At 44.6% G+C, this 25,897-nt stretch overlaps 2 protein-coding genes across 3 annotated transcripts; one reads left to right on the top strand and one right to left on the bottom strand.

Annotated features, from left to right (window-relative positions):
• Positions 1-4,228: 4,228 nt before the first annotated feature.
• LOC311504415 (putative endonuclease 4) lies at positions 4,229-8,103 on the bottom strand. The gene is made up of 8 exons (XM_084567469.1): positions 7,989-8,103; positions 7,433-7,584; positions 7,130-7,339; positions 6,814-6,996; positions 5,904-6,035; positions 5,641-5,745; positions 4,865-4,994; positions 4,229-4,722 (listed from the first exon to the last, which is right to left on the bottom strand). The coding sequence occupies exons 2-8, from the start codon at positions 7,581-7,583 to the stop codon at positions 4,662-4,664; spliced, it is 972 nt and encodes a 323-aa protein (XP_084423595.1). The 5' UTR covers position 7,584; positions 7,989-8,103; the 3' UTR covers positions 4,229-4,661.
• On the top strand, positions 7,983-25,230 carry tnrc6ba (trinucleotide repeat containing adaptor 6Ba). 2 transcript variants are annotated; one of them, XM_084567467.1, is made up of 22 exons: positions 7,983-8,123; positions 9,848-9,934; positions 10,698-10,719; positions 11,083-11,520; positions 11,648-14,647; positions 15,500-15,664; positions 15,881-16,077; positions 16,363-16,437; positions 16,539-16,754; positions 16,957-17,076; positions 18,187-18,312; positions 18,777-18,944; positions 19,533-19,646; positions 19,738-19,942; positions 20,123-20,290; positions 20,472-20,618; positions 20,738-20,881; positions 21,153-21,245; positions 21,464-21,667; positions 21,985-22,052; positions 22,223-22,362; positions 22,789-25,230. In XM_084567467.1, the coding sequence occupies exons 2-22, from the start codon at positions 9,878-9,880 to the stop codon at positions 23,345-23,347; spliced, it is 6,426 nt and encodes a 2,141-aa protein (XP_084423593.1). In that variant the 5' UTR covers positions 7,983-8,123; positions 9,848-9,877; the 3' UTR covers positions 23,348-25,230. The 2 variants fall into 2 exon arrangements, with proteins under 2 accessions (XP_084423593.1, XP_084423594.1); XM_084567468.1 differs by lacking the exon at positions 16,957-17,076.
• Positions 25,231-25,897: the final 667 nt, after the last annotated feature.

The raw sequence follows: 25,897 nt of genomic DNA, 5'->3' as shown, positions 1-25,897 counted from the left end.
ACAAACAAAACTCCCTTCATATTTAACAATAACATAAAGAAAGCAAGTGCTTTATGGTGAGGACAAATACAGCGTTGCTTTTCTTTGTTGAAACGCGCTGACAGAGGAGTAAGAGTTCCCTAAGTTCATTTTCATTATCAAAGAGCATTCAAACTAAGGTTGCATTGCTTCATGGACTTTTAAGGAATCTATCAGTAGAGAAATTAGTCTCTACTACAGTTACGTCTTTTCTACAATGAATGTATCACAGTGACATCTTTGCTGGGAATGGCAGAACATGACAATTAATCAGTTAATCTTAGTTCACTCAACACTTCCATACTCCAGGGCAGCTGCTGGGAATGCAGTTTATATTACACTGTCAACTTGCAGAGACATCAAGCAGACTGAAAAGTGCATGGAATGATTTGAGCAGTTTTTCTGCCACAACTTTCATTTCTGTACCCTTTTATTCTTTTCCCTTCACTGCCTCTCTTTTTGGGGCCTTTTCTCTTTTTCACATCTTTCTCCTCTCTGCTGCTGTGATTGCCTGTCTCCTTGTGGCCTAATGCCCAGCCACCACTGGGTAGCATTCCTCACGCCGAGCCAAGGGGAAGAGAGGGATCGAAGGGGGGAGAAGAGAAGGACAAATGGAAGGAATGAGAGGAAGAACCACAGTGGGTCTCCTGTGTTATAGATCTGTGACCGCCGCGAGGAGGCCAGAGGACAATTTCTTCTCCAAATAGGTTGTCGTTTCCTCATTTTTCACTGTGCCCACTGCTCATAAACCTTCCCTTTCAGCTCCTCTGTTTATAGTTGCATCCACTCGCTTTCAGACAGCCACTCACTCATTACAACACTCTCTCTCAGGCCACAAGAAACCCGCGCAGTTTGACCATACAGAGGTCTACTAAAATACACACAGCCTTGCTTGCTTTTTTTTCACAGCGGGGAATTAAATGCCATATCTTGAAGGTAACTTATGATGCCTGCGTTGCTCCTGAGGTGCAAAAATAAAGGATTTGCTGAGAAAGCAGAACGGACTCCACCCTGCACTTCAGCTCTTATTTCTTCTCAACAACCTAAGCTCACGTGTGTGTACGTGATTTTTGAGGCTTGTAGGAGCATGCATGTGCAGGCAGCACAGAGGATTTTGTGTCTGTACTGTGGGTGAGTGTGTGTGGCATGTGCTATGGGAAGTGCTGGCAGATGGAGCAGTTAGACTGTGGGTACAGTGAGATGGATAGGGAGCTTGGCTCGGCCTGTAACTCAAGCCACACTGGAACAGAAGAGCCACGCACACAGTCCTTTCTCTTTCATGTCTCTCTCCGCTGTCTTTCTTGACAATATTTCACTCTAATTCTTTCGTTTGTCTTCATTCTATACTTTCCTTTTGCCCTATTATGAAAAATTAGTATAACAAGACCGCCTTGGGTGTAAGGGCATTACTAAAAAGTTGTTAACACTATCATTTCCAACAAGAAAGCAAGGGTTAATGTACTTTTGCAACTCATTTTCCTGAATAAACAAATATACGCATATAATATTACAGTTTAATTTGTTTAATTTGGTTTTCTTTGTCTACTTTCACTGAGGTTTTTAGTCATTTATGAAGCTCATACTGGGAGATGGTTAGGTTAACGTAACAGCTAGCTTAGCTCTGTCAAAGTATAACAAACTTCACTTACCAGCACCTCTTAAAGCTCACTAATTACCATACTAACTGGCATAAGATCTATAATTACATCTCTTTTGTTTTATTTTGTTTGTTTAGGCAGATCGTGTTACATGTAAACAGAGCCAAGCTAAGTACTACCCAATGCTAACATGCTAGGCTAGCCTGCTGCTGGCTATAGCTTAGTTTTAAGAAAGCAAATACATGTATTTCTCCAAAACTATATCACCCAGTTTAAAATCAGTTAAAATAATCATATGTGGAGCATAACACAAGGTGTTATTGAAGCAGGATGAGGGTCAGCGTCAAACATCATGATCTATTATTGGTTCTTCTTTAAAAGCCTTTTATATTCAGATCCTGTAATGAAAAGCATTCCACGCAGACAATGCTCTGCTCTAATACACCATAAATGTCACAAGCTGTTTTGTCGCAGCCTGTGTTTGAAGAGAGGATGACTGTAAGTAATTAAGGCTTATGAAACCAAGGCTTTGATATTTGTTATACTGCTCTAAAATGACAATTATATATTTATAATCAGCAGCCTGAAGGTCACCGAGGTGGATTTGAGGCTCGGAAGTTGCCATCCCATGAGCAAAACCATGCAGCTGGCCCAGAGGAGCCGTTCGGCGGAAGGCTGTGGTTTTACTGAGCGGCTCCAACACATGCCTTTCAGCTAGATTTAATGAGGATAAAACAGGAGATTGAGGAACTGAAAACCCACTGCAGAAGTTTAGCTTGTGCGCACATTGCAAAGGGTGATCAAGTACATGACACAAATTGCACGATAAAAAATTGTCTCTTAGTATGTATGGTCCTGAAGTTTTAATATTTTTTTTTTCCCACTTTGGAGCCACTAAGGTCAAACAAACAGTGTTCATTTAAACAGTTTGAGACTTCTTTCCAGCTTCGCTTTGGCAGGCTGTTTGCACACAGCAGCAATCAGTCTGAGTCCAGCGAGAGATCATCAATTGGCCATTCGAAAGCCCTTACATAAGAGTTTGGAAGGCGGCTAAAAGACACCAGAATATCTGGTAGTCTTTACAAAGTTGTATAATTAGATCAGTGGCTTTGGGCTGCAGTGGAAAATATTTGCAGCACAATGTAATGACAGAGAAAGAGGAGAAGAAATGGCTGGACGAGAGCTCATAAAACATAGGCACACAGTGCACCACAACCAACTAATGCTGCACATCTTAATGTAGTTAAATAACAGAAAGGTATTTTATAGTCCCATCAGGGTTTTCATTCTCTTGCCTCCTCTAGCAAATGATTCATTTAGAGTTTAGGAATGTGTGTTCACTGTTTAGTCTTCAGCTTCCCTGGGTTGTAACCCTTGACCCAACCAGATCACCAGAACGCCTCTGAAAACCATCAGCCATCTGCTTATCTAAACTGTGGAGCATACAAGTTCCAGGACCGGTCTCGTCATTATTCAAACTCCATCCATCCAACCGTTCCTCTGGCATAACCAGAGCTCTGCTATAACAGGAGACTTCTTTTTCATCGGTGCAGACTCAAACAGGCCGGACAGGCATTTCCTGTGGGTGGGACCTGAGAGCAGAGACATTCTTGGGCCAGGCACCTCCACTTCCTGTCTCCTTTAACGCCACACTGAAAGACACTCAGTCTGGACCTGCGCTTACTTCACATTTGATTTGATGCTGTTATTGAGAGCGCAAAAGTAAATTAAGTTTAGGTTGCAAGATTACTGATGTTGCATGTAAACAAGAGTTAGAGATGCAAGGTCAAACCCTTAGTGACAAGATAACAGATGGAACAAAATATAGAGGGAAGTAATAGGCACAGTTTTAGGACATATTAATTCAATAAAGAAGAGTCCTTAGAGAAGTCGATTTTAGAGCAGGGAGTGGTGGATGCCTTTTTATCCCTTCATTAAAGACATCACTTTCCCATGTTTCTTGTTTCATCTCATTACTCTTAACCACTTGCATTTATATTAAGATAAAATCATTCAACTTCATGAAACACGATAACCCTTAATGGGCGGTGACTTTTTCTCAGCTGCGTTCTTATTTTTAAAAAATCTGTATATTAATAAGCCTCCAGTGTCAGGGTATGTTTTTTCTGTGTGTGAAAGCATATTTGCATGCACCACAGGGTGTTAGAATAACTGTGACAATCAATTAATGTCCTCCCAGGGGTCAACAGCTGCACCAAAGTGTTGGTATTTGACAGCTGGTGAGGGTTCACAGAGGGAGCGTGGAGGATCAGTGCGGGTGAGAGAGGTGTGTGTTATAGGGGGCCCTTATAGCTCCACATTCATGAGACAATTGTCAAGTAGACCTATTTTATTATACCTGAAGAACTAATAACATAAATATTTTATTTCATGTCACAAATGTAGTGACAGTGAATATATTTCTCAGATACTATATGAATTTTTTGATATACATATTATGTAATGAGACATTACCTGAAAACAAAAAGCTTCCACATGAGACTTCCTTTCCAGTTCCACTTAGTATATGCAGGACGAATCAATCACTGGAGTGAAATTTGAGACTGGTTAAAACCCTTTTATATAAATTATTTAACTGTAATATTTTTACAGATAAAAATACCTTTAGCATAACATAAACTAGCTTTAAGGGGAGATTCAGGTGTGTTCTGCATCTAAAAGGTTAAGGAGATGGGACCAAACTGTATTTTATTTAATTAAGTTTAAAGTACAACAGAAAAATGTGACTATAAAAATGCAAATGTGCAAAGAAGTCTAATTTTGGTTTGCAAGTGTGCCTCTGTCCACATCCTTTAGGTCAGTGTTGCATTTGTGTGTCCCTGCTGCCCCCTAATGGTTCACTGTGAAGGAGAGGACTAATCACACCTCGAATGAAAACTTTAAAACAACAAAAACATTTATTTGCTTCGTGTTCAACACGCTCCATCATCCATCCTCCTCAGCACTTTTGAACAAACACTCAAAAACTGTGTGAACTGTAGTTTTGCAGGTTTCAGTTTAGCAATGCTAATTCAGCAGAAGGAATTATTTTTTCTCACACAGAGAGTAAAGTAGTTCAATCTGCTCGGCATGTGCGAATCCAGGCCTGTGAGGAAAGAAGCATAACAGCGACAATTAAACTTGAGCCAAGGGCCCTCTCCAATCCATAAAGAGACTCATCCATACACTGAAATTAATTAAAAAAAATACTATTGCTTTAGTTTTTCTATATTTTCCCCATATCTCACCGCCCAGGCGTCTCCAGGATCATAGGTATGTTATCCAGCCTGGGCTCGTTGACGATGTCTTGGAACGCAGAGATTCCAATGTGACCTTTGCCAATGTCTTCATGCAAATCAAGGTGACAGCCCAGTTTACCTGCAAATCATTGGGGGGTAACAACGACACTTGACCAAATCAGACACCTGTGTTGAACTCACAAGAGTCACAAAGTTCTTAAAGGGATAACTCTGTTTCTGTGAAGTGAAGTAGTATGAAATAACTACAGTAGATGATGGTCGGCACTGAAGAAGCGGAGGAGAATCAAGCTGTTATAGTGTCACCAGAATCCACTGATAAAATAGTAAATCAGAGGACACAGGAGTTGCTGGTCCAACACTGTGAGACTGGTGTTTTAATTCAGATCATAACCAACAGGTCAAAACACAAACGTCCCAAACCAACTCTCATGGAGGCAGCAATACTTTTGTCGATTACCAGTGAAGTTGGTTGCTTTGAGGATCAAAATATAGCTTCACTTGAACTGATATTGACTTTTTATTTTTTAGAAGGGCCTTGGCTGAAATACGTATTGCTGATGATTCCTTCCACTGCCATTGCTTGGCTTCCTTGCCTACTACTCCAAGTTCAGGGCCTACCAAACACCATCCACCGTAGGTAATAAACTGACTATAAATAAATACCTCAAACAACCCCATGTCAGAGAAACCAAACTACCCCTTTAAAATGAAAGAGATACTTGGGAGTGAACAATGCTACATATGTGATATTTTTGTGGGTGTACCTTTGGAGTCGTTGAGATGAATAGCTCTGAGATAGTGGAGGCCTACTTCCCGGTCAAACTCATCAAGCATGGCCTTCACTCCTCCCTCTGTAGCCAGGTCGTATCCTCTCAAAACAAGAAATAACACTTCAGCACAAAAAGAGACACTCACAGCCCTTCTGGTAGTTTCAATTTTTCAAAGGCATGACATTGATTTTCTCTTATATCAACAAGAGCTCTGTTACGGAGGTTGTTACCATGGACTGTTACCAGGTTACACTCACCTGCTGCGAAGGCATGACACGTGTCCAGACACACTCCTACCCTGGTCTGGTCTCTCACTCGGTCTATGATGCTCTTCAGCTCGGAGAACTTGCCGCCAACTGTACTGCCCTGGCCACTCATGTTCTCCAACACTGAGCACATGGAGGGAAACATTTTTTACCATTAACTGGACACATCCATTCCACCATTATGTTTTTGCTTTGCACTTTGGTCAAAATGCCCAGAATTGTGTATGCAGATTGATCCTAAAAGAAGCACTATGGTTGCTGGTTACTGCTGCAGGTGAAGCCTCTGATATTACAATTTATAGTATGTCCTCTGCCGAATAGATGCGCTAATCACAAATACAGCTACAAATGTACATTCATTGGCCAATTCATTAGGTACATTAGTGAAAATGAAAGCACTCTAATGCAACAGTCCTGCACTAGCTCACGGTATTCAGCATTTGTTTTAAAGAACTGAGAGCTGTGGATTCAACTGTGTTTACATTTTGGAGGCTGTGGTTTGCAGTACCATTGAATTCTATTGTGTTGTATTGTGCATGTCTTTATTTTTTTTTGTCAACCACATTTTAGCCAGGGGGCTAGTCTAAATAAGAGAAGCACTGTTTAATTCAATCCAGTTTAACAACATCACAAACAAAATCCTCCAAAATGGTTAAATTACTTCCTTTCTGTCCATTTCAACGTAAACTGAACTTTATAACAGGCATGGGGCTGAGATTTAATTATAATGTTTTGGTGAGTGAGTGAGTGTATGACAAACAACAAAAGAACAAGTCTGAAAAATACCAAAACAAACGGTTCCCTCATGCAGAAACCCTTTTCAATGCAGAGTCCAGTACTGTGAAATATTGTTTTTTAATGCTACAAAGGCGCCATAAAATGACTGGATAAGGCTCAGTACCTGTAACCACAGCTGATGTTTCAGAGTGAGCGTGGTTAATGGTGCTCGCTATCTTGTCCACACACTGGTTAGTGGTGATGATGCCCAGGGAGGAGCCCGGGTGGAAGTTGTACAGACTGAGGCCCAGGAGGCTGCAGCGGCTCAGCTCATTCACCAGCAGGGCCTGGCTCTTTAGAAACACATCTACGTTGGGACATGGTAAACAGAGCAGAGGAGGAAGTCAGGGCAAAGAATATAACGCAGTAAAGATTAAAATCTGCAGGTAAGTGGGTCATGGTCAGAGCGCGCACAAGCCATCCACAAGTGTCAGACGAACCATCTTTAGGAGATCCACAGTTCAGGAGGTAGGGCCCGTGTGGCAGGATGTGAGCTGGGTCAAACCCCTGAAGGGTGCACTGCTCCCGAAACTTTGCTGCAGCTTTTTGGTCCAGTGCAGCCCTCTGCCATGACAGCTGGGAGCCCAGAAACAGGGCGAAACTGCTGCCACCCATCTCTGTGCAGTTCTCCACTGCTTTCCAGATGCCACCTGGGAGCAAGACACAGGATGTGAACTGTGAGCGGGGTGTGTGTGTCTGCTTAAATAACTTAAGGAGCGTCAGGAGAAGGAACCAGGTCCTACCTTTAATGCTGACATGAGCTCCAATGTACTTCTTACTTCCACACCTCTTCCTCCTCCAGTCTAACTTCTCCTCAGTAGTGTCGCCCGCTTGTTCTCTTTCCAAAGCTTCCTCGGTTTTCCTTTTCCTCGCTCCCCTTTTTCTCATATCCATGCTACTAAGTGTAAAATAATGAGCAGCGATTTAGGGAATTTGCTTATTCTTGCAACTGTTTTCTACTTTATAAAATGCACATGAGAGGGCCGATCGCCTGCGATGAATGCACAGAGCTGTTAAGTTTGATTGTCAACAGTTTGTGAAGGTTAAAACACGTCTTTTATGCATCCCCCCACTGACAGGAGCCAGCCAGTCAGAGGGCTTCCACGCAGCTGCTACAGGCTGGCCATTGGAGACGCTTCAAGCCGAGCAGCAAAATGGCCGCCCGTCAACCGACTGACTCCACAGCGCTTTGAATTTTAAATTCTTCTGCACATTAGGGTTTACACTATTATAACGTTAGTACTTATTTACAAAAGCAGTAGCTTATCGCGCGTGTGTTTTTCATCATCTGCTACTTACTTGACTATCCGCTCAGGCGTCGCTGTTCAAGTAGCCTCGACGAATGCCTCAAAAAGCTAGGAAAAAAAATTCGCACTGAAGCACTTTAGCTAAGCTAGCTAGCACGCTAGCGTATCTTCATATGTGATTCCTGAGGTGAGTAGCCTGAATTTAGCGCAATGTCTGCGGGCGCCGCGCTGTGTCACTTGCGTACAAGCCAAAATACTGCAACTGTTGATTAAATATCGTGCCACTGTGTTTGCAAACCAAGCGGACGCCGTTAAGCTGGCTACTTGTAGCTGCTGCTGTCAGTGGCTAACTTAGCTCGCCTGGCTAACGGTCGCTAGCATTAGCGCTGTTTTAGCAGTGTATGTGGTTGTGCATTAGCAGAGCTGGATATCTGGCCCTCGGCGTATTTGGCGTTCAAAACCGTTGTGTACACACAGTAGAGTAGTTAGCAAACTTACAGTGGTATATGTAGAAGTTGTTAATATATGTTAATACGCGTGTACATGTATTTTACGCAAGAATGAGCTGAATCCGCCTCTTGACGATAGCATCGAAGAAATTTTTATTAGCAGCCACAGTTCAACTTGTGTAGACCTGTTATGGCAGAGGTGAAAGTGGTTTGCCAGTTCCGTTTATACACGGATTAGTTAAACGACTTTAACCAGTTTGGTTTTCGGGTTTCTAAAACCGCCTTTTAATTTTAGCATAAAGCTCGGGTCTTGTTATGCCGTGGCGTTAGCTGTGTAATTGCTGATGAGCTTGGGATAATGTTGTCATGGCCAGAGGGACGGCGACATAAGCTGGTGGAGCTTAGCCACATCAGTGATTTGAAGGGCTGTGGGATAGAGCTGACTGCGGATCTGACAGGTCGGAATGACACCACAGCCAGGTCTGGTGGGTCTGATCCTCCAGGCCCGACGTCGCTAGATTAGCTTCAGGGAGGATGTCAGGTTCGTTTTCCGTGAATCTGGGACTCCTTCGTGTTGGAAGTCTCAACGAGCAAAATCGAAACCAACTAAAGACGGACACAACCCGAGATTAGCAGTGTTCTGAGTTTATGCATTTAAACAACAATTTACCGGCGATTTGTGTGCTAGTAAGAGCTCAGATACCCTGCAGGTTTTTGGTGATCTGTTGATACACCAGAGTCTTGGCGCATTTGCCTGCGCTTTACCAGATTGCGTTTTTTTTCTTGGTTGGTTAGTTAGTTTAATGTAAAATGCACTTTCCATATAATTACAAATGATTATTCTGAGAATAATATCACAAGGCTAAACTGGTATCACAATTTAATCAGTATTATCGCTACTGAAGAATCTGATTTAAAAATATTCAGGTTTGTCCTCATCAGCGGGCTCTATGATCCTCTTGGGATCCTAATGACAGTGCATCATTTGTGGTTCTTGGATTACACATCAGGCTTGTCTTAAAGCTGTTGCAAATTCTGGTTTTGCGGATATGCTCCCACTCAAACAATAAAAGCTAGGTTTCAAGTTGAGTTGTCTTTTGTTATGATGTCCATAGCCACACACAGATCAGTCAGTCTGCTTACAAAATGAGTTGGCTGACTGTTCTAAAAAACATCTAAAATTATTAAAGCTTTAAGTGTGAGCAGCTTACTGTACGTGCATGCTCATGATACAGATAATGACTGTGTTTGTAACCCACATGTTCAGCAGTACTTTTGGCTCTAACACCTGATGTTTGATTCATCCAATTGTTGGCTGGGGACTCCCTTGGCCATGTAGCGACTGTGATGATATTTGCCTTTGATTTTTGATTTTTGATGGAGACATAATCAACAATGAGTCTGTTTTTCAAAAGCTTTAAATGTGATCACATTTGGGAATTTCCCCCTTTTGCCCTAGAAGAGAGGAGTATCGGGACAGGAGCAGTAGTTCATGGAAGACAAGAAAAGGAAAAAGGACGAAAAAAGAAAAAGGGAAGCCTCTCAGAAGGTGAGGATGTTCATCTCATTAATACTCCTTTGTCGGAAACACTCTCAAAGTCAAATGGACTTAAGTATGAACAGTATGCAGATTTGAATGGTACTTAAATCACTAAAATGTGTGAAGGTTAGCCAGCCAACTTGTATACAAGGTAATGAGGAAAACAAACACTAATAGCAAAAACAGATTAATTCTCTGAGAAAACTTGTTTGGTTCGATTTGCATCAGCTTCCCGCAGTGACTTGCAGGCTCCTCTGTAAAAAGTGGATGCAATCAAGCAAATATATTACAACACTGTTTGTCATCATTTTTAATTTTTATGAGAACCTATTTAATTTAATTAATCACCTCCAAAATATTTCTTAAATCAAATGTTTGTGTTGACCTAAGTTTGCTTAGCATTGTAATGAAAATATGAAGTAAATGAATCCAGCGATGACCAAATACTTCAGTCATGTTATGTTAACCTCTGTTCGTGCATTGAATCCACTGTTTGAGACAGAGCAAGTAGGATCTTGAATGTGGGATGATATATTTAGTATCCTGGCGCTCCCACAATCAGATGATTGTATTATTTTATCTAATTCGCTCATAGTTCTTATCCTTGCAAACCCATGATATCTCATGTTTTAGACTTTATTCATCATCTTTCCTCATCTAGTTCTGTTTTGCTAAAGTTTGAGATTTGAATTAGTAAAATGCATTTTATTGATTCATGCTGCTGCTTTTTAAAGAATAATTGAATAACTGTTAAGTTTTTTCTTACCTACAGGTTACAGAGCAAAAAAACAAAGGTAAGCAGCGCAGTGGTGTTTGTCTGTATATACATAATATTGATGTTAGGTGTTTTCTATGTAAGTAAAGGTTATTCTGGCAGTTTTTAGTTTTATTTTGTTGTTAAGGGGAATGTGATGGTGTCACAATAGAATCGCTATTCTGCGGCTCAGTAACCATCCTGATACTCGATAACATTTGATTAATTTTCCTAGTTTTTAAAATTGATTTCTATCTTTTTTAAAGTTAGTATGTTGTAGCTTTTAGAAACAAAATAAGAGCTAGATACATGAGTATTTTCATCATGTCACATACTTGATAATCTATTTCACATCAAAAATTGATTTAATTCCCTCCACTTCTCTCACTTGCTGTTCCTGCAGTGCCAGATTTGACCAAGCCGGCTTCTGCCCAGTCCTCTGCCACTCAGAGCAGCTCTGCCTCCCCCAGCCCTGGACCCACCCCTTCTGCGTCCCCATCCCCAGCCACCTCAGGCCCTGGCAGTGCTGCCACCCCGTCGCAGGGCGGCAACAATGCCAAGCGCCTGGCAGTGGCCAACGGACAGCCCACCTCCACTACCAGTTCTTCCTCCACCGCTGGCGGCCCCAGTGCTGCTGGAAACAGCAGTACAAATAGCGGAGGCGGAACTCAGGCGCCTCAGCAGCCACCACGCTACATGCCGAGAGAAGTGCCGCCACGATTCCGCTGCCAGCAGGACCATAAAGTGCTACTGAAGAGAGGTCAGCCGCCACTGTCCTCTATGCTGCTGGGAGGGGGGGCAGGAGGGGATGGCCCCAATGCAAACATGGCTGCTGTCTCAGGTAAGTGTTAGAAATGCTGCAGGGTCTACTGAGAATACATGAAATCCTCTACAGAAGTTATATACATTTTTTTTATAATTTAATTTGGTCTTCTAAAGTCTCTCTCTTGTGGCATTTACTTTTTCAGATTCTGGCACAGCTGCCTCCTCAGTGGCCCTCACCTCATCATCAGTTGCTGCTTCTACTACTACTTCTAATTATGCAAATTCCATGTGGGGGGCAAGCTCAGGCAGCCAGGCCTCCTCTCAGGGCAGGGAGAAAGTGATTGTTGATGGCAACGACCTAGAGGAGTGGCCCAGCATCGCTGGCAGTGATGGGGGAGGAGCTTCTTTCACTGGGACTGGAGGCGGCAGCGGCAGCGGCAACAACGGAATGCCTGTGAATAGCATCAGTGCCTCTGGCAACCAATCCTCACCCACTTCCTCGTTCTCTTTGCCCAATGAATGTATGCAGTCGTCCAACAGTGTGGCGTGGGGGACGGCTGCCTCCCAGGGTCATCTTGGAGGAGGTAATGCAGTAGCTGCAGCTGGGCCTCTGCTACAACAGCCCTCCTCACTTTCCAAAGCCCCCGCTGTGCCAGGGAGCCATGATGCCAGTGGCCCCATTGATGGCAGCAGTGGGATTCCAGGTGCCAACTTTAGTCCAAATGCCAACCCTTCGGCCTGGCCTGCCCTGGTGCAGCAGGATGGCCCCGCTGCTGGGGAAGGAAGTCTGTCTTCCTTCCATCACCAGGGCCCTGGAGGGTCTGCCAACAACTCTGCTTCCCTGGGGCTGGGAGGTGGGGCAGTCGGGGTGCTGGGGGGTCACCCATCTTTATCTGTGAATCAATCAAGCGCCCATCAGCACCAACTTCACCAAATGCAATCCAGAGACAGAGAAATGGGAGGGGGGAAGTGGGACAGTGAATCAGCGGGACCAAAAATTGCAGGGGGGGAAGGGAATGGGGGAGCAATGGACCATGGTGTGGGAGGAGGCGGAATGAGTGTGGGAGACCACAGCCTTGCCTCCTCATGGAGAGGCCAGCCTTCTTACCCTGCAGCTAACTCCAAAACGGGTGCCTCAAGGACTGATGGATGGGAGGGTGGAGGAGGTGGTAAAGGAGGATTTGGAGCTTCAGATGGGGATAATGGGACCTCGGGTTGGGGATATCCGAGTTCCACAAGTGGGGTTAATGCTTGGGGCAGTTCTGGAAATGGGGGAAATGGTGGTCAAACCTCCGGAGTATCTCAGGGAGGGTGGGGGTCATCAGGAGTAGGAGGAGACAGAGGGGTTTCTGGTGGTGATTGGGGTGGGAGTTCTACTGGTGTTGGTGGAGCTAATCCAGGACGTGATGGAATGGGTGGAGCATGCAGCAGTAACAGCAGCAGTAGTGGAGGCAGCATAGCAGGCAACCCACCTCCTGCTGCTGCTTCTTCTTCCGCAACAGCCACCACTACGACCAGAACCTGGGACAATCAGAAAGGAGAGGGTGACACTGGGGAATGGTGTGCAGGATTAGGAGATCAGGGAGCACATGGAGGATCTTCATCCAGCGGAGGAAATTCCAGAAGTGGAAGTGGGCCCAACAGCAGTCGTCCTCGCCGGCCGGCTCCTAATGCTGAAGCTGCCTTACAGAACCTCCTGACTCGGCCTGATTTGGACCCTCGGGTCTTGTCTAACACAGGCTGGGGTCAAACACAGATTCGACAAAACACAGCCTGGGATGTTGAAGAAAATGCAGGACAGAGTAAAGTTGCATCTGCATCAGCTACATCTAAACACCCATCTTCTCTTGGTGGCCCTTCTCAGTATTCGAGTGGACCTAGGACCCTAAGCACTGATTCTATGGGTCCAGGGATCGGTCCTTCCCTGGTCCCATCTACTGGGTCTTCTGGAGAGGGTTGGGAGAGCAGCAGTAACAGTAGCAGTAGTGGGGCTTCTTTGTCTGGGAGAGCCCCACCCCCTACAGGCCCCAACATGAGGAATCTTGGCGTCTCACAATCTGGGCCTGTGACCGCAACTGGACCTGGTATGGGGTCAGGGGTAATACCAGGACCTAGCCAGCAGGGGAAGGCTATGGGCTGGGGTGGAGGAGGTATGGGTGCTGTGGATGGCCAGGAGGCCAAGGGTTGGGGCAATGAGGAATGGAGAGGTGGCAGTAGGGGAGGAAATGGAGGTGGATGGGGTGATCCTGGGCAACAAGGTGATCAAGTGAGTGGAGGCTGGGGAGGCGGTCAGGAAGAGAAAGGGAAAGGGGGCTGGAAAGAAATGGGTGGGAATGCAGGAGGAAGTGGGTGGGGATCAGAACAGAAAGTTGGTTCGGGTAAGGATTGGGGTGAACAGGAATCCAAATCAAATAGTGGTGGGGGAGGATGGGGGGATGAGAGGAAGAATGGAGGTGGACACTCAGGTGGGGATTCAGGTGCGGGTGGTTGGGGCAGCTGGGATGACAGTGCCCCCAGAAGGACCTGGGGTGCAGGGGGCACAGGAGGAGGAGGAGGGAGCGGAGGAGCAGGTGTTGGTGGTGCTGGGGGCATGGGATCCAAACCCCATCAAAGTTGGACTGGAGGAAACAAAATGCACCAGATGCCAAACAGCCAGACGGGCTCCATCACAGGCCCACAGGCACAACTGCAGCAGCAACAATCACAGCCCCGCAATCAGCATCCACAGCTGCAGCAAGCATTGGACCAAGGGGCTATGCAAGGGGGCGGTGGGAGGAAACTCATCTCTCAAGCCCAGAATCAGAACCAAAGCTCAGGCTGGACAGGGCCCATTCCTGGTGTGTCTGGAGGAGGTGGAAGTGGAGCTGAACCGAGTGGCTGGGAGGAACCCTCGCCGCAGTCCATAAGCAGGAAGAATGAGATCGATGATGGAACATCAGCATGGGGAGACCCAACCCATTACAACTACAAGCCGGTCAACCTGTGGGATAAGAACAGTGGCCCTGCTGGCCAGCAGCCACATGGCCAGGGTCAGGTCCCACAACAACAACAACAACAACAACAACAGCAGCAGCAGCAGCAACAACAGCAGGTACCTCAAGTACCACAAGTACAGCAGCAGCAGCCTAGCAGGCAAGCTGCAGGGCTCGGAGGTAACAGAGACTTCAATGCTGGCCACGTACCAGCCAAAGCTTCAGTTATGGGTAAGACATAAAAACTCAGTTTGGCCATAATGTGAATTATAAGCTATTGTTTTCGTCATTTCCAAAATGAAAGGATCCCTTTTGTCAGTGGTACTGGTTTCAGATAGTACACACGGAAGTTACCACAAACGACAATATGTGCATTCACACTCCGGCTTTCCTGCAAGAATCAATGTGTAATAGCACTTTTCCATTTAGAGGTCATGCATGTTATGGAGTTTGTTTCTGAATCAGCGGTGGCAGATGATGTTAAAGTGTGTCAACAATTTTCACATACTGACTGTTAGAAATGAACAAATCAGAAATGCAGCATTGAAACCACAGTCTTCATGGGAGAAGTATGCAGTTGCTTTACAGGTTATGTTTGTGGTTTAGTGTAGCAAAGCAGCAACTGAATCATGAGAAATATAGCAGTTCAGCCAGCCACCTGCTTGTTATCTATGCCGTTGCATCTCTCCAACCACAGTAACAGTTGTCAGCTTCCATGGGCGTCTCAGCCAAGTATAGTCGAGGTGTACTAAACAAAATATATGTGAGTGGATATAATTAGGATGCTTGTATGACTGCACACAGAGATGTTTAGATTGTTGGGTAAGTGTGTCAGACCACATCAAGCCAATAACTCATCAAATAAGTACACATGAAGAATGCCGCTGCTGTAGCTCTTTATTTAGAATTTTCTCTGTGCCAGTACGTAACCTCATAAACACTCAGTTTAGACTTGGGAGTATATAAGTGAGTTAAGACTCCATGCCTATAAAAAATGTTGACACGGGACTTGAATTGATTAAACCAGTTGTCCTCACCCTCTGTCCTGTTTCTCAGCTTAACCTTGTCCACGTTTCTCTTCAGGTCCTTCAGGTTGGGGCGGCACTTCTCCAACTAGTCCTACAGTAGACAATGGCACAGCAGCTTGGGGAAAGCCTAATGAAACCCCTACTGGCTGGGGAGACCCTGATGAGGCTGGAGGGAAGACGACATGCTGGGGAAACGCCTCTTCAAACCCCATCAAGTCTGGTTAGTTATTCAATGAGCACATTTCAAAAATTGCTAAAAAATGTTTTGTTTCAGTTGAATCGCAGCTGTCAAATGTGAGATATCCGTACAGAATGTTTTTGAGTTTTGGGCCTGATGGAGTTTTGGGCTTGGTCATCAGCATGCTTAAAAGTTCAAGTAAATAAAAACCTAAGAATCTGTGTTTACTGTTTTAACTGTGACTGTGATCCTTTGCAGGTCCAAAGTCTATGCAAGATGGCTGGGGGGACAAAGAAAGCTCTGTTGCAGCTTCTCGTCACTCGAGCTGGGAGGACGATGAGGAAGGCGGCGTCATGTGGAGCAGCACCGGCTCCCAGGGAAGTGGCTCGTCTTGGGGACAGGGGAGCAACGGGGGCTGGGGACAGAGCCATGGTGGGAAGAAGCCCAGCAACAAGGTGGGTCACTTGGGGGGGGGGGGGGTAAGGATAACGAATTATTCAATAAACAAAGGCATGATGTTCTGAAACATTTCACTCATCACTTTTGCCCACACACTCAAAGTTGAATTACGTGAATGCTATTTTTTGGGGCTACATAGCCACAATTTTATCTTACCAGCACCTGAAAAGCTAAGCAGGATTACCTAGAGGTAGACGTACTCAAATGGTGCTATAGGTTTGTCCCCTGCTATATTTAGTAGAGTTTGTATGATCATTACCTCATCTCACTTTGTCTCTCAGGGTCCACTGAAGGCAGGTGGGGGAGACTCATGGATGGGGCCCATCAACAGACAGTTCTCCAACATGGGGCTGCTGGTAAGAACCAAAATTAGATTTACAGGCATTTATCAGATAGCAGCGTCACGCATAGTCACATAGTGCTGTTAGTGACCTGTGAATGGCCTTTCCTGCTGCAGAGTGATGATCCCAGTGGCCCGAACATTGACCTGGCTCCAGGTTCTCTCCATGAGAAGAAGATGGAGGCAGAGAAAAGAGGAATGGGAATGAGTGATTACAATGGAGATATGAGGAAGGGGGGAAGAGGAGGAGGAGGAGGAGGTGGGGGGATGGCTTATCGTTCCCCTGGTTCCAAAGAGGCACCACCTGGGGATGCAGGATCCTACTATGACAAGGTAATGCCTCAGTGGCAGCTTGCCAGGCGTTGTCTCCAATGTCTTTCTTGTGTCTAGATAACATTTTGTCCTTTATCACTATTTATTTCCTCTTGTGATTCTACCTTTTCTCCCCACCTCTTTGTCTGCCTCATTTCTCCTTTCCCCAATCTTCCCCTACACCACCACTCAAATTGGTCTACACTGGTTGTCACTGTGACAGACCTTGCCTATGATCAATCAGGATGGGTGCCTTGGGGAGGAGGGTCCTTGCTCTCTGTACTCACCACCCACTGTCTACAAGCCCCATTCCCTCTTCAACCACTCTATCCCCTTTAGACAAGTAAGATAAACACTCCTTTCGTTTCCGTCCTGCTGTCCTTACATTAGATTCTTGTAGTTGATCATAAATACACCCCAAAATATTCTTCATCCAGTCGGATGTTGTATGTAATCAGTTGTGTTTTTCATATATGTATCTATTTGGTTATGGGTAGGGGTGGGGAAAAAAATCGATTCTCCGATGGATTTCGATTCTGTCTTGAACGATTCTGTCTCGATTCAAATAAGTTCATAATCGGAATTTTAAAATTAAAATTTTTAATTAGTTCGCCCGCTGCAATATTCTGTGCGCCTGCTGCGGAGCTCAACAGAAACCGCTACTCTCTGACCTGCTGATTCTCTGCTATACACGCATGCGCACTTAACACACGTGCGAGTTGTTTACATGCAAAAAAGTTTAAGCGGCGATAAAATGGCTGCAATGGCGAGCGCTAGACCAGAGCCCGTCTACGGAGAGCCTCGCCACTCTCTATTAAGTCCCATTGTAACGAACAGTTCAGAAGCCGGAAGTTCACTGAGAGTGGAACTTCTCCCCTTATTGGACATTCTCTGGCTCGACTCATACGACCTGCACCGGCTTCTTTAAAAGCTGCCGTATGGCAGCATTTTGGATTCTATGAGGTTGGAGGCAAGATGGACAAGACTTACACCGTTTGTAAGGTCCGTGGAATTCAAATCAAATACTTAGGAAATACAATGAATTTGCAAAGCCACATTTCGCGATACCATCCAGAGTTGACAGAAAAAAGGGGACCCGTTCCTGATGCCAGCCATCTGTTTTTCTTTCTCTAATGATCAACACAATAGTAGGAAGTGATTTGCAAATTCTGAGTAGCAAACTCATATTTAAGAATCTGACCAAACTAAAATATGTGTGTGTGTGTGTGTGTGTGTGTGTGTATGTATATATATATATATATATATATGTCACAACATTTAAAATCAGGCATGGAAATGTATATTAAAAAAAAAAATCGAGATTAATGATAATCGTTTTAGAATCGAATCGTTGACCTCTGAATCGGAATCGAATCGAATCGTGAGGTGCCAAGAGATTCCCACCCCTAGTTATGGGTCCCATAACACTTCTTTTTTCCCTCTTTGATCACAGGGGGGCCACAGTATCTTTGGCAGTAGCGGGGGGATGCCCCAGTCAAGACATCAGCCAAGTATCCCACCAATAAACCAGTCCCCAGGGATACGAGCGCAAGTGCCTCATCAGTTCCTGTCACCTCAGGTATTGAAAACTTTGCTTCTACTCCGCTCATCTGTATTCTTCCCAGCTGATGTGTTTCACTCTCAGCATTGAGACAGGAACCATGCGCACAGAATTATTTGTGGGACAAGTTATCTCTACTGATTGTGTGTGTGATGCTAATTGGCCGGCAATTTGTGCTTGGAAAGTCAGTTCAGGTCCTACAGTGTTTAATCACTTTTCAGAACAACATCGACCGTGTCCCATGTCTCAACATGTCTCTCTTCCTACTCCTAAAGAATACAAGTAGAGTACATGCCTTTTCCAGGAATTGAATCAATTCCATTCTTTCACTTGTTCACTTGTTAAGACCAGTTAATGAAAACATGTAAGAGAATCAATGTTAATTGTGAAGAAGCTGAACCTAATCTAGTTGCTAGTGGTTACAGCACCTAAGGGTTTCTGTGGTAACAGGTGTGCTTGCCTGCCGTTGTGTCTGTCTCCAGGTGCCAGGCTCAGTGTTGAAGCAGATGCCCCCTCCCAGCGGGAGCGTGGGGGGTGTTGGTGGCGTGGGAGGAGTGGCAGGAGTCGGGGGAGGTGTGTTCCCTCCGCAGATGTCCCCCCAGCATATTGCCATGCTCAGCATCTATCCACCCCACATCCAGTTTCAGCTGGTGAGAAGCAGCGCTCTACATCTCTGAAAGCTACTGCAGGTTTCCATGACGAGTCAGCTGAGTCCAGAAATAAGTGGAAAAGGGCATACACTGTTATTTGATCATTTAGAAATCAATATTTTTGAAATAATGAAATATTTGTTTGTGCAGTCTTTCTACTACATTGCCCAACTAGGCATTTTACTCCTCCTCATGATTTTCTCTGCAATAATTGTGTGTATAACGGGACAAAGTCAGTAGTTTTGTAGGAGTCAGAACATCACTGAAATTAAATGAGTGAGAAAATTATTAATACACATTGGAAGTGGAAACTAACAGTGTAGGAGCCCTGGCACATTCACATAATTGCAGACAAGAATAAATGAAAAACTGTAACACTGATAGTGAAACGTTTTGTTTTTTTTAGCTCTGGCTCCGTGACCAAATATTATATAGTGATGATTACCTCCCACGAGAGCCAAAACTTACACTCCGGCTTTGTCAGTGCAAGCCCTGAAAAATATTTTGTGTTGTAACTTGGCATCTTAGTTACCATCTCACCCCACCTTTTTGTATAATTTCTGTTTTGTTCTGCCTGTGTTCGTTCAGGCTTGTCAGCTCCTCCTCCATCAGCAGCAGCAGCCGCAGCAACAGCCGCAGCAGCTGCTGCAGAACCAGAGGAAGTTCAATCCAAATGTACGGCAGCAGGCTGACCCTCAACAGGTACACATACACCCAACATGTCACTGCCACATTTGTTCCTTTACGTCCTCCTCCCTGCTAATGAGTGTTGCTTTGTGTTACGTGACCTCAGCTGGCCAGGATCATGGCTGTGCTCCAGCAGCATAGGCAGCAACAGCAGGTCGGGGGTTTAGGTGGCAGCTCCAAACTCTCCCCCTCCCACCATGTTGGTGGTGGCGGAGGGGGTCACAAACTGCCTGGGGCTGATCCCCTCCCCCACCCAGGCCTGGTAGGATCTGTTGCTGACCTGCACCAGAAAACTCTTGGACCGTACTCCGGTGAGCAGTTGTTAACGTTTGTTATTCAAAAACTAATGTGAAACATTAGTTTATATTAGTGGCCCGCACGCTATAATTACTTTCTGCTTTATTTGTATTTCACAAGATGTTTTATTTCACTCATGTTAAATCATAAATGTCCTCTTCATGTTTCTATTTGTTGCCTCTACCTCTGAGTAGGGTTTGGTTCTGGTGTGAACCTCCCAGGTCTGGACCTTGGTGGCTCTGTGGTGGGGGGGCCTGGACCCATGAAGGACCTAGGTGGCCAGCAGTCCCGTTTCAAATGGATGATGGAGGGACACTGTTCTCCAGACACCTCCTCGCCTGAGAGTGTGTTTCACAAAAATGGTGTGATGTTTTTTAAAATTTTGTTTCATTTATATGACAGTTGTGTTTGATAAGACATGGATATTAAGGTGTTGAGGCAGACGGTGTTAATGGAATTAGATGTGAAGTCGCAAATTATGGTGATCAGTGAACCCATCTGGTATTTAGTGATGTAACACAACACTCTCCGGCAACCTTCCAGGTCCTGTCACCCCCATAAAGATGTCCGGGGGCTCACCCTTCTCCCAGTATGATATGATGGTTGGAGATGGGCTGGGTGACAACTGGCATCGCACCCCTGGCAACAAGATGGGTGCCAAGCCTGCCACCACACCAAGCTGGCCCCCTGGTTAGTGACTGGTTTAAAAATAAGATAAAGGGAGAAGAAATTATTTCTGCGTATATTCTCTTCTCCTTGAGTGACTGTTATTAATTGTACAGATGACATATGTGTTTCTTCACATGTAGAGTTCCAGCCCGGTGTGCCGTGGAAGGGAATCGACCGTGTTGATCCTGAGTCAGACCCCTACATGACCCCGGGGAGCATGATGGGAAACGCGGTGTCCACCAGTCTCAATGATACAGAGCACCAGTTGTTACAAGACCATACTGGTAAGGATTTGTGTGGTGACATTGCATTAGCTCAACAATGGTTAGTGGTTAGTTTACACTGTTGTTAGATGGTTGTCTTCTTGTCCCACTCATTTTCTTGTTGTTTAAGAAAAGATTTTACTAACCAGGTAGTAACCAGTAGTTCAGTTTCATCATAAAGGAGCAACCTTAGCTAGAGGTGTTATTAGCCAATAAACAAAATGTGGATTCTGTGTACTGGGTTAGTTTTTAGTCATTCATTGATTGGTGCTCTGTTCCTCTGTGTTTGTAGATTCCACCCCTCCCCTCAACACCTTGCTGCCTTCACCTGGTGCCTGGCCCTACAGTGCCTCAGACAGTCCCCTCAACAACGCACACAACTCAGGTAAGCACACAGAAGAATAAACTGCACAATCTCTAAAATGTTTTAATAAGCTGTATAATTATTTTTCTGGTATGTTTTTTGAATATGTCAAATAAGGGAAAAGTTAGCACATACATTATTCCTGCCATGTCAGAGTGACACATCCATGCAAGAATCGTTAAGTAAATTGTCAACGTATATATTTCATGGTCTCTGTCGTCCTTGTTGTCTCCCTTCAGCAAAGTACACAGAATACAAGACCAGCTGGCCCCCAGAGCCCATTGGACACAAGTCTTGGAAAGCCAGCCGTGGCAGCAGCCAGTCCCAGTTATCCCGCCCACCTCCGGGCCTAGCCAGTCAAAAGCAGCAGTCGCCTTCCCCTTGGTCAGGAGGAGCCCCTCGATTGGCCGGCCGGGGCTGGGGCAGTGGCTCGAGCACCACTGGTAATGCTCGTTTTCCTTGCGTTGCTTTGGTTCCGAAGTTGTCACTTATTCCTCTTTCAAGCACAGTACTTGTTTAAATATTAAGCTTAAATGAACACAGGAGATAAAACAACGGCCGGTGATTTCTGAGATACAACAAACTGGATGTAAGAGTCCATTTATATTTGATTTGGTGGAGCAAACAAGCTTCGGTTGAAATAGCAGGGAAACTTATTCATCATTTATTACTTTTGAGTAGCCAGAAGAAAAAACAGAGTGGGGTTGTGTGTACAAGTAGTAAAAAACTGACCCAGATTCTGCTTGGCTTCTCTGTGCAGGTTCAACTTGGAGTGACGGCAACTCTCGGGAAAGTTGCTGGTTGGTGCTCAGCAACCTCACACCACAGGTAGGTTTTTAAAATGTGGTTGTTTGGTGGGTGTTTTTGTTTTTGTTACCACTGTAATGCTACAGACCGAAACAAAATAACCAGATGGAAACACTGGTCTGAGTTTCATATGTCAACCCATTACTCTTCCATTTTAAGTTCACTGCCATCCGTCTTGTATAATCCTGCAGATTGATGGCTCCACTCTGAGAACCATCTGCATGCAGCACGGTCCCTTGTTGACCTTTCACCTTGGCCTGACCCAGGGCACCGCTCTGATTCGCTACGGCTCTAAGCAGGAGGCAGCCAAGGCCCAGAGTGCACTCCACATGTAAGGAACATCTTTATAATTTAACTCTTATGTCTGTGTGGGAAATATGTGACTGGAGCCAGCAGCTGCTTAGAATAAGGATTTACTTGCAGTGATGAGGAATGTACCTAATAACTATTCAGGTCAAGACTGTGCCAGAATATCTTTTCCCTGTTTCTTGGCAACAATTAAATCCTGAAATAGACTGAAAACTGTACCAGTCATAAAAACAAGATTATGTACTACATACTTCGCAGTATTAAATAGGAAAAATTAAAATTAAAAGGTTAAAGGAAACCAAATTCACAACTTTAATAGATATTATTTTTCTTTCTACTCACTCCACTACCATTTTATTTTTCTCTTGATGATGAACATGTTAAACTGCAGTAGCCGAGTTAATGTCAGTGGTTTGAGACTGACTGAAAAATGTTTTGTTTATATCAGGTGTGTTCTGGGTAACACCACCATCTTGGCAGAGTTTGTCAGTGAGGAGGATGTGGCTCGCTACATTGCACATTCCCAGGCTGGAGGAGCAGGGAGCGGAGGAGCCACCGCCGGCTCTGGAGGCTCCGGGCCTGCGGCAGCCTCCGCTGTGGGGGCTAACAGTAACGGTGGGAGCTGTGAGAGAGCAGGAGGCAACAGCGGGGGAGGAGTAGAAGGAGCCTCCACAGCTGGAGGAGCAGGAAGTGGTGGAGCCGGGTCATCCAGCTCCGGGTGGCAAAGTCTGGACAGCACAGGCAGCTCATCGGACCAGTCTGCCACCCAAGGGGCTGGGCTGGGCATCTTTACACAGTGGAGCAACAATGCAACAGGGATGGGCGGGGCTGGAGGCGTGGAAACTGGAAGGCAGGGTCTGTGGGGAGGGATGGGTGGGATGAGCGGGGCGGGGTACCCCAGCAGTAGTCTCTGGGGTTCTCCAGCACTTGAGGATCGTCACCAGATGGGCAGCCCCGCCTCGCTGCTGCCAGGGGACCTGCTGGGCGGGGGGGCCGACTCCATCTGAGGGGCCGCGTGACACACACATTTTACACCTAAGTCATCATACATATGTCACACTCTGCATTTATTTACAAGTAGAGATGACGTGAAACAAAGCTACACTGGTCATCCAACACAGAGACACTCATTATTTTCACACATGTACCGCTTAACTTTAAATGAAGACAACAGTAAAACTTGAACCGGGGGAAAAAGGTGAAATCCATTCAACTCTCTAGGACTTAACTGGACAGCCCTTTGTCTTTATCCCACCATCTCCATTCAGAGACACAATCACTCAGGCATGCACTGTAGACAGGCTCAGCCAGAGTCGTACATGTCAACAAGTTTAGCTATTGCTGTTTTTAGTGTGCCACTTTTTTTTTTTTTCTTCTTCTTCTTTTGTATTACTATTTAATGGTCTAATATCAACATTCAGACTTGCAGACTGAGCCCTCGTAGACCTGGCTGGCGTACTTTGGAGTTCCCTTTTTTTGGAAGCTTGAGAATGCGAAGGATCTGGAGGGAAGGAGTTTGTTGAGAAGTTGGGACAGCGCCACACTACTGAGTCAAGCAGATGTCCAGCAACGTTTGAGGTGCGGAAAAGGAGAATCTTTTTTTTAGTAGGTACTGACGCGTCTATCTTGGTGGAAACACGCCATCACTATGGGACCCAGGGTGAAAAAAAAAAATAATAATAATCCAAACAAAAACAACATTAGCCAAACTTGCACTATATGCCTCTGGGTTTGTTGTTGACGCATCCTCCATTTTTGAAGCAGAGCTACAACACAACAACTACACAGACCTTACAGGACGATTTAACGTTACAACAGCAGTGGCCTTGGCTAACGCCCAGCGGCCGCCCACCCATGTCAGCAGCATCACACCCTTCTCATCAGTTACACTGCTCTTATATTTGACAAGCTCAATTGTATCTCCCTGTCAGTGTACGTTGGTTGTTTATCTTTTTTTTTTCTGTTCTAAAAGAAAAAAAAAATGTGTGAAACTATGTGGAAATCCAGAGATGTCCTTTTTTTGCCCTTCAAACACTGACCTCGCTATTGTATTTTTTCTTACTCAAGAAATCAAGTTGGTTATTATTATATATTGTCATGATGTAATGATGACTATGATCACTTATTTACTCGCTGTACAAGGTGCCCTCCTGCCTGCCTGTGTGTGCATGAAAGGAGTGTTGACAGTTAACGACCGAATGGAGGAGGATGTGATGAAGATGACAATATCAGGAGTGTCTGTGTTATTCCTACAACGTTGAATGTTTTTTTCTTTCTTGTCCATGAGAGATTCATGAGAAATGTTTGTGTGTGTGTGAGAGAGAGAGAGAGAGAGAGTGAGAGTATGCTTGCTTTTGAACACTTATCTGCTCCAGTCAGGGAAGTGAATAGATGTTAATCTGACGGCTTGCATTTGAGAGAAAGGGGGTGCGTGGATGTATACACATGTTTGCGTGCTTGACTGTCTGGATAGTGTGATAGCTAAAAAGTTCAAAAACATTGGCACTATTACATATGTCTCTTAAGTTGTGTTTTTTAGCAGCATTTTATTCCTGTTTGTATTTTTTTTTTTCTGTCAAATGCAATAAGAGAATGATATTTTGTTTTTAAGACGAAGCAACCAACTGAAGGCATTTCTATTAAGATGCCACATCCTACCATACCAAGCTGAGCTGGAACAGTGTTTTACAGACACGTTAAAGACATTACATGTTATGTTTTACTGTGTTTCTTTTTTTTTTTTCTATTTTGTTGTTATGTATCAGTTTAAATTAAGTCAGTCTTTATTATCACTCCTGTTCAGGATGTTTTCATTTATTTCAGATGTTACAAAAAGGAGAGGACATTAATTTAAAGCAGAAAAGAACAAGATAATAAAGGTTGAGTTGAAGTCTGGTGTTTTTTGTTTGATCTGTTCTTTTGAGTCGTTTAGTTGACCCGCAGGACGCTGCAGCACATTTTGCTCTTTCAGATTATTTGATAAGCATCTCGTGAATTCACATTATTCATGTTCCATAACGTACCCTGTGAATGGAGCAGTGACTCCCACCTGAAAGAGATTCACAACCTAACCTGAACTCATGAGTAGATTCATATTCAGAAAACTTTATTTGTCCCCCAGGGGCAATTTAAGGCACATGTGAGCAGTGTTTTTTTTATCTACCTTCTAAGATGATGTTGGGGTGACTAATAATTCTGGGGCTGTTCTTGATTATATATCCACATCATTATTATTTGTTTCTTGTATTACTGTTTATGCGGTGAAGCAGAACTCTGAATTTAATAATTTCCCTCTGATTTTCAGCTTTAGGTAATTTGACGAGTGCAGACTGGTCTGGGTTTAGAAATGTAGCAACTCAGTACTCTGTATTCACCATTCCAGGTTTTTCATTCTGGTCATTTATGATGTAAAACCTCTATCACATTTTATTTTTAATCCATGTTTAAGTATTTTCTTTCCCCATGGCAAGGCCATAACTTTAATTAGCCAGTCACAACAGGGCTTGTGGAACAACTACATCTCTCCACCTTGTTAGCAGTGGGCTGTACCTCCAACT

The sequence above is a fragment of the Chelon labrosus genome (genome assembly GCF_963514085.1).
Source record: "Chelon labrosus genome assembly, chromosome: 19".
Lineage (NCBI taxonomy): Eukaryota > Metazoa > Chordata > Actinopteri > Mugiliformes > Mugilidae > Chelon > Chelon labrosus.
This window is presented reverse-complemented; position numbering and strand designations above follow the sequence as displayed.

Excerpts from the sequence above, each read along its gene's own strand:
- LOC311504415 (XM_084567469.1), bottom strand. The coding sequence starts at position 7,583 with ATGGATATGAGAAAAAGGGGAGCGAGGAAAAGGAAAACCGAGGAAGCT. Across the intron at positions 7,340-7,432 it reads AGCTCATGTCAGCATTAAAG|GTGGCATCTGGAAAGCAGTG; the intron begins GTAGGACCTGGT and ends TCTTGCTCCCAG. Across the intron at positions 6,036-6,813 it reads AACATCAGCTGTGGTTACAG|TGTTGGAGAACATGAGTGGC; the intron begins GTACTGAGCCTT and ends CCATGTGCTCAG.
- tnrc6ba (XM_084567467.1), top strand. The coding sequence starts at position 9,878 with ATGGAAGACAAGAAAAGGAAAAAGGACGAAAAAAGAAAAAGGGAAGCC. Across the intron at positions 16,438-16,538 it reads TCTCCAACATGGGGCTGCTG|AGTGATGATCCCAGTGGCCC; the intron begins GTAAGAACCAAA and ends TTCCTGCTGCAG. Across the intron at positions 19,943-20,122 it reads AACTCTTGGACCGTACTCCG|GGTTTGGTTCTGGTGTGAAC; the intron begins GTGAGCAGTTGT and ends ACCTCTGAGTAG.